The 7,546-nt window shown below is 47.1% G+C and overlaps 1 protein-coding gene and 1 long non-coding RNA gene across 4 annotated transcripts in view; one reads left to right on the top strand and one right to left on the bottom strand.

The window, feature by feature from the left end:
- The window catches only part of LOC118337881, a 22,455-nt gene that overhangs the window by 3,022 nt on the left and 11,887 nt on the right, over positions 1–7,546 (top strand). The window lies entirely within an intron of this gene.
- Positions 276–7,317, bottom strand: rbm14b (RNA binding motif protein 14b). Of its 3 annotated transcripts, none has more exons than XM_035675010.1 (4): positions 7,210–7,317; positions 5,076–5,428; positions 3,680–4,742; positions 276–3,370 (listed from the first exon to the last, which is right to left on the bottom strand). In XM_035675010.1, exons 2-4 carry the CDS (start codon positions 5,422–5,424, stop codon positions 3,058–3,060), a joined length of 1,725 nt encoding a protein of 574 aa, XP_035530903.1. In that variant the 5' UTR covers positions 5,425–5,428; positions 7,210–7,317; the 3' UTR covers positions 276–3,057. The 3 variants fall into 3 exon arrangements, with proteins under 3 accessions (XP_035530903.1, XP_035530905.1, XP_035530904.1); XM_035675012.1 differs by having other exon boundaries at positions 3,680–4,721; XM_035675011.1 differs by having other exon boundaries at positions 7,141–7,219.

The raw sequence follows: 7,546 nt of genomic DNA, 5'->3' as shown, positions 1-7,546 counted from the left end.
GGAGAGGAGGTGGTGGGGTTGGGTAGGGGTGGGGGTATGGGGGTAGTGTTTGGTCAAGGCACAGTCAAGAGGAGGGGCGGCAGGTGGGGAGAAGGGAGGTCAGTGCTTTTGTTTTTGTTTCGTTTTTCATTTACCTTGGTGGTGAAGAGAGAGAGAACAAGTTCCCACTGCGGTGGCGTCGCGCAAAAAGTCCTCCCCATGGCTCACGCCGCCACGCTCACGCACGGCTGCACGCTGGCCGTTCCAGGTGGCACGGTGACCTAATTCAGTTGAGATAGTTAGTTCAGAGCTGGACTGTCGCGGGGCTTTTTTTTTTTTTTTTTGCGGCAGAGTTACAGGTTATCACACATGCAGGTCTGAGAGTAGAGTGGACACAGAGACACACGGAGGGGAAGAATTTGGTGCAGCAGGGAAAGACCAGACTAGACCAGACCAGACCAGACGCACACCCATCAACCCCAGGAACAGGACTGCTCCACAGATCAAAATGCACCCAGGCCATTCTATCTGTGTGCCTCTCCCCAGCTCTCAACATGATTTCACAGTGTGTATATACAATGTCCTTTCTGCTGGGAAATCAATTTAATAAAAAAAAAGGACTATACCAAGCCTTTCTTGCCACAATTAAATACTGAAGTGATTTGGTCAGGTGCAAACCTTCATATGAATTTTGATTTGCACCCACTTTGAGAGGCTGGAGAGAGAAAGGAGCACCAACCCGCACTTACCCTGACCAAAGAGAGCAAAGCTGGGCCAGCATCTACACCTGTCTCCCCCTGGGTCCCCAGTCAAATGGGTCTGGTGGTCATTTTACACAAGAGAAACAGATAGTGGAGAAGAACATAAACAAGAAGGGGAAATGTCCAAACCCTTTGCTTTCTTTTACCACAGTAGTCAGCCAAACATTCTTTATTATAATAATGATTATAGTTTACATATTCTCAATAAAAAGCATGCTGATTTTTTATTTTTTTTTACTTTTTTTTTGGTCTTTTCTTAAAAAAAAAAGGCAAAATTAAAATACTTCTCTAAAAAATACGGTCTCAAACATGGCAAACAAGACATTTCGCAAACCACATAATTCTACAAAGGATGCAACTGGTATGTGTTTGTATATACAACACAGAAAGATTACACTGTGAGATGCAAAAGTCACTTAACCACTAAAAACCACACGGGGAGAGGGGAGGGGGGAAACAGCGAGGCAGTAAGGTGATTTCAGAGGGTATGTTTGTGTGTGCATCAGACCGCTATCAAATAGTGGTTGCAAAAAAAAAACTGTGTTGTGATTGTTTTAATTGATTGCGGAACCAAATGTGTGGAATTTGCCACTCAGGACAAGCTCATGAATGTCAAAAAGTGCCTGTACTTGCAAGTCAAGCTTTTGTTATCCTGATGCAGCAAACCCCACCTACTAGGTCCAAAAACCAGATTAAAACAGACACTAAAATATCTTTGCAATTACAATCTGAAGCAGGTCTGGTAGTTGGAAAAAGTATGATAGCTGGGGCAACTGGAAGACACTGCCCCATCTCTCACTTCATTGGTGCTATCACTGTCGTTCCTGCTTAAAACCAGCGGCTAATTGTGAACCTGTGAGGCTCAGTTTTGTGGCTTTTTAGAAACCTTATGATATGAAACAAATCTAACACAGGAGTGCAAGTCCATGAGAAGACTCCCTTCCTCGCAGCCTTCTGGATACTAAGCTCTGTAGGGCTCCCGTTACCCCCGTTACCCCCCTTCCCTTGAAATGATTAAAAAGTCAAAAGCACTTAAAATGGGAGATCCCTCCACGTAATGCACTTCACTCAAAGCTTATAGGCACATAATTGAGCTTGTCACATATTCATAAATCCTAATAGGATGCAGTGTAAAAATCCTTTGTAAACAGCTCATTCAGTAGTCACACATGGGTTATTTTTTCCATTTACAATTCATTACATCCCAGGTTGACTTGTATTCCATATAAACTAACACTAAAACAAACAAAACACAAACCATTCTTTAAAAAAAAGGCCTCTGAACATGTAGGAGGACTTAATACAGAATATCTACAAAAGTCACTGCCACTGAAATCCGGCTCCTCCCTCCCTAAACTGCTGAGCCTGTACCTTTACAGGAGCACGAAATGTACTGCTGACTGGGTGAAAGGTGTGGAATATAATATAATAGACTCCACTGAAATTTACTGTCAGAGAGGTAGGCAGCTGTAGTTAGAAAGAGAAAGAGAGGCGAAGCAGTGTCTTCCAGTGTTGTAGTTAGAGTACAGGTGGGGGAAAAAGGGGTCAAGGAGAGATCCAAACATACAATACAGTACGTATTATGTGTGCTTTACTTTTTTTTTTTCTGCAAGGCGCAGTCTTAGCTGCTGCATTTGTGCGCTGCAAGGTCAGGAGCCCGCACATACCTCTCTCTTGCACTCGTATACACATACTACATCCACATCACATTCAAGACAAACACTCCCCCAAAACACATCAACCTTGGTTCTGTTGGGAACGATGCAATGCAGCCAGTACACAATATGTGTTTATCTGACTTCCCATCTGATTATAAATCTAAACTCTTCAACATAAGGCAAAAAAGGTTTCAAATTAGCTGCCCTAACTGATCATCTAGGCCTAAGGAGGATGGCTGATGTCTTTTATCGTAGATTTGGCCTTAGAAAATCATAACTGGGTTGCAGAAATAAAGGCATATGAAACAACTGACTGGATCAGTCTAATACTGGCACAAGTGTGAGACTGGCACAATAAAAAAGTAAAACTGAGAAGCACAAAAAATGCCCGTACAACAGATGAGAGCCTCCCTTTCGTGGCTGCACTGTGTGTATGCAAACAGGACCAAGGTTAGCTGATCAAGTCCCTCGTAAAGCAGGTTAATAAACCAAGGAGCCCCCAGTGTCAAACCCCACCCCACACACTTAGAGCCCTCAAACGCACACAAACTCACATACACACACACATACAGCTGCTGTAAGGTGGTCAAGTTTGGGGTGGAAGAGGGGATGGGGTTCAGGGCAAAGAGGAAGGGGTGGGGGCAGAGAGTTGTGTGCGACTATCGGAAGGGGGGCTCAGGCGTGTGAAGGGAGAGTTCGGGGCGGCGGAGGATGGCCTCCTTGCGCGTGGGCGGCGGCAACGGCGGCTCATACACCCTGGGCGCAGCCATGGCGGCTGCCACTGCCGCAGCTGTGGGGACCACTGGCCTGAGGGCATCCAGCGTGGCAACTGGCTGGGCGGACATCGTGGGTACAGCTTGGACTGCTGACACTCCCGGCATGCCAGGGATGGCTGTCACTGCGTTCGGCGGTGGGTAAGCGTACTGGAACTGGGGGTACTGCTGCAGCTGCTGGTAGTACTCCGCATAATACCTAAGAGAATGGAGGAAGGGGAATAGAGATGGATGGGTGGGGAGAGGAGGGATTAGGTAGGAAGAGGGACAGCATGGGCCTTTATTGTGGCACTTGGCAACACAGTGGGAATAACAAGAAAGTGATAAAGCGAACAGGAAGCATGGATGATTCAAAAAAAGCATTTATCAGCCATTAGAAATGTGCATGCAAGATTTTTTAAGCATGACTAGAACAAGAAAATATCAGATTCCTAGAGGTAAACTTTCTGGGAATCTTTCAGTGGTGCTGCAGAGCTGATGGTAAAAACAATCAAGGATCGTGTCCTACCTGGCCATGGGGTCCTCTGCAGCCTCCACTGCTTCTTCTGCCGCTCGGCCAGCTGGCGTGGGCAGCAGGGGTCGGCGTGGCTTGGCTCTCTGGTACATGAACGGCTTCATCACAGGGTCTGGTAACAACGACCTCCGTAGGGGACTGCGGTCTCTCTCACCAGACTTTGCCACAGCTGCTGCTGCTGCTGCTGCTGCAGCCACTGATTGCTGCTCGGCCACAACCTGCTGGCCCTGGGCAAAGTAATGTGCCTGTCTGGCTGCCTCAAAGATGGCTGTAGGGTCTGCTGCTCCCATGGCGCTTATATGAGCGTAGGCTGGTGTAGCGGCACCGTAAATTGCTGGAGATACAGTGTAGGCGGGGTTGACTGCAGCCGCTGCTGTTGGCATTTCTAATCCATGAGCAGCAGTCAGATAGACAGGGGTGTTGGCCATAGTTGGGGTGTACACCGGAGTAGAGTAGGCAGCGGCGGCGGCAGCCGCAGCAGCAGCCGCCGGAGATGCAGCCATCTGGCCGTAAATGTTGGGGGTCATCGAGCTGTACATTTGGGTGGCGCCTGATGTAAGAGCTGCCTGATTGGCCACCGTTCCATAAAGCTGATTGGCAACATTGGCACCATACACCTGGCTGGCAAGGGCACCATAAACAGCTGGATTCACTGGGTTTCCATCAGTGCGTGTGCCTGTGGTGATCCCAGTGAGAGCCGCATATGTGGGATCAAAGGTGGAGGTGTTGTAGACTGAATTGTGCACGCTTTGTTGGACTTGCAGTGGCAGGCCGGCGGCTGCAGCAGCAGCGGCGGCTAAGACCGCTGCCTGACTCTGGTACTGCTCCAGAGAAGGCTTCCCCACAGGGCATTCTCCAGCATAGTGGCCCTGCTTTCCACAGTTAACGCAGGGGATTTTTCCTGTAGGTGCCTGCTTGCTGGGCTGGACCTTGGACAGCTCTACAGACAGGGGACGGCCCTTAAACGAGGTGCCATGCAGGGCCTCGATGGCCTGGAGAGCATCTTCCTTGTTTTCCATATGGACAAAGGCATAGCCTGCGGAAGAGGAATGCCTGGCTGTCATTGAGCGCAGGGACAACAGTTAGGATCACAGTGGCATTGCCACAGGCACTTACTTATTACTTCTACGAAAAAGTACAAATTGCGGGAAAGAAAACCACCTTGTCCATCTTTACAACAAGGATTACTTTGTGTATAACAACAACGTCAGATTCTGACTCATCAACTCAATACTTGGAATAAGATCAGTCAGATACGATCTCTTACCTGCACTATGGCATGACTTCACTCACAACACTTATTTTACTAACAACAAGCACAACTTGAGAGGAATGTGCTTGGAAGGGAGCATTTTAAAACAATTCAAATGTTACAAGGGTCTTTACTCACCTTTGACTTTGTCACACTCAAGAACTTTTCCAAATGTCTGGAACAGCTGCTGGAGGTCTTCAGTGGTGCACATCCCACTCAGATTACCCACAAACACCTTGGTGGAGTGCAACGGCCTTCCTCTCGACTCCTCCACCACCAAATTCCGTCCACGAAACTCCCGCCCATTGAGCTCCCGGATGGCGCGCTCGGCGGCACCCTCACCCTGCAAGTGGACAAAGGCAAACTGTCGCAGCACACTGCAGCTGACCACCTGGCCGTAGGGTTCGAAGATGGCTGACAGCTCCTCCTGGGTGGTGTCCAACGCCAAGTTGCCCACGAAGAGCTTCACTGTGTGGCTCTTGTCCATGGCGCTGCAGAGAAATAGAGGAGTGATGTACTTGACTGTGGTTAGAGATAAGTGAGGGGATTAACTGCCACAGATAGAACAACTACTGAGTGGGAACAAAGCCACACCTGATGAGGGGAAGGAAGTACTGGAGTGCAATTGTCTGAATACAGGGTTGGACTGCAGTGCACAGGGACATAGCTGACCCAGCTATTTAGTGTCTTTCAGGGTTTAAAAATGTCTGTGAGGGAGCTGGTGCTGCTGAGTTTAGGTTGCCCCATTTCTCTGACATGAAACTTACAGAGATAAGCGAATTAAAAAACTGGAAATCAAGAGATTAGGCACACAAATTTTTAAAAAATGTGGCAACATGTGATTTGGAGGAAACTGTGCTACATGCACTCTTGATAAAGAACCTCAGTGCATGTATAAATCAGAGCAGCCAGATTAACATTCAAATAGCACAAATTAAAAACCACAGACATTACATTTGCATGTGAGTTGGCCACTCAGGTCACCAGAGCTCATATTAGGCTTAACAAAGCATGGTTTCCCCTACAGGAACTAAGAAAATGCCTTATTTCTGTGAAAAACAGCTAAATATTTCCAATATATATCACAGAGCAAAGGCAGTTTGAAGGAGATCTTTTGAGGATCTCATTCTCACTTAAGAGGAGGCTGTGATCACTCATACAGCGATGAGTCATGCACAGGAAACAGCCAGGGGAAATGAGCATTTCAGGTGAGAGCGCAGTGTCTCAATTCACACAGCATTTTAAAGCGGTGATGGCACAAACTTTCGGGCCTGCGTGATACAGAATATGCTCTCCGTGTTGGAAAAAAGGCTCGACTTTCCTCAATTCCCTCCTCACGTGCAAGCTTCTAAATCTACAGGTCAAACTGAAAGCGTGTTTCTACAGGTTGGCCAACACCTTTCCTCCCTCCTGAACAACCCTTATGGCTGGCTGTAAATCAAAGGGCAAAGTGGAACATGACACCAGGGAAGGACATTTCTATTTTTTGGTTTAGGCTCCTGCCAGCTGCTACTGACTGAACTACACCTCCTTCCTCCTAATGCTGCTGCTTCTCCTCATAGAAAAACAGGTTCAAAGAGATGCAAGTAAATCTGCTTCAGTGTTTAGATACTGTATGTATGTGAGTGTGCCCCCCCAGTACATATGGCTGCTGCATTCACACTGGATTCATTTGAGGAATAACCAGGGGGAAGCTGGTTTTCTGATGACGCAGCACGACGCTGAGTCAACACATTTTCACCACTCGGGTCATTTTTTTTTTTTTTTTACCATTTACCATTACACAATGGACAAAAAGACACAATAAATTGGTTAGAAACAGATTCAAATCAGGTCCACGTTGGCTGTATATATATATGAAAAAAAGAATGTGAATGGCGAGACGGGATGCTTATTGGTTTCACTCTGGTGTCCAAAGCAAAACAAGCCCTAAGGCGAAAACAAGGCATGGTGGGGGGAAATAAATAAAAACACTCGATTTCGCTCTGTTATGCGCAACAAGGACGACAAACACACAATATCGGATGCAACAACAGGCTCTCAATAGGAGATCGATACAATGTAACAATCATTTTTTCCGCGCACAGGACTGAATACAGTGTAACACCGAGTGATTCCTGTGCAACAACACGGTTTTATAGTCTGTCGCTACAACAAACCCGTCACAAACACTCGAGCTTTAAGACGAATTGGCGTTAATTACCTCCCATGCGGCTCAGATGAGAATAATACTGCAGAAAAGGCGATTAAATAAAAGGATCTACCATCTTACCTAGGCGGTGCTGTATTTCAAAATGGTAGCGCCTGCTTCCGTCTGCATGTCGGGCATACTGCTGGAGAGGCTGCAGAGGGGGAGGGCTGCTGCTGCTGCTGCTGCTGCACCCAGAGGATGCTGATTCCTCACAAAAACGCATGAACACATGAAATGACTCAAGCACGCACACACACACACACGAAAGCCAGTGTAAGGCTGGTTAATTTATCAGAGCCACTTAAGAGAATAAAAGGCCACCTCTATGCCACAGGGCTCTGCTCCAACGGGACAGGAAGGGAGCCAGTGAGTTCAATTAAAGAGTTCATTATGTTCCATGAATAAATAAATAAATAAA

This window comes from Morone saxatilis, unplaced genomic scaffold (genome assembly GCF_004916995.1).
Source record: "Morone saxatilis isolate NCDOM2014 unplaced genomic scaffold, NCSU_SB_2.0 Contig4, whole genome shotgun sequence".
NCBI classification, from domain to species: Eukaryota; Metazoa; Chordata; class Actinopteri; family Moronidae; genus Morone; species Morone saxatilis.
The sequence above is the reverse complement of the archived record's forward strand: the minus strand, read 5'-3'. Positions and strand labels throughout refer to the sequence as shown.

What these genes read in the sequence shown, in the direction of transcription:
- rbm14b (XM_035675010.1), bottom strand. Translation starts at nt 5,424, where the DNA reads ATGGACAAGAGCCACACAGTGAAGCTCTTCGTGGGCAACTTGGCGTTG. An exon ending in TGAGTGTGACAAAGTCAAAG is followed by an intron (nt 4,743 to 5,075) that starts GTGAGTAAAGAC and finishes GCTCAATGACAG; the next exon opens with CCAGGCATTCCTCTTCCGCA. An exon ending in GCAGAGGACCCCATGGCCAG is followed by an intron (nt 3,371 to 3,679) that starts GTAGGACACGAT and finishes CCATTCTCTTAG; the next exon opens with GTATTATGCGGAGTACTACC.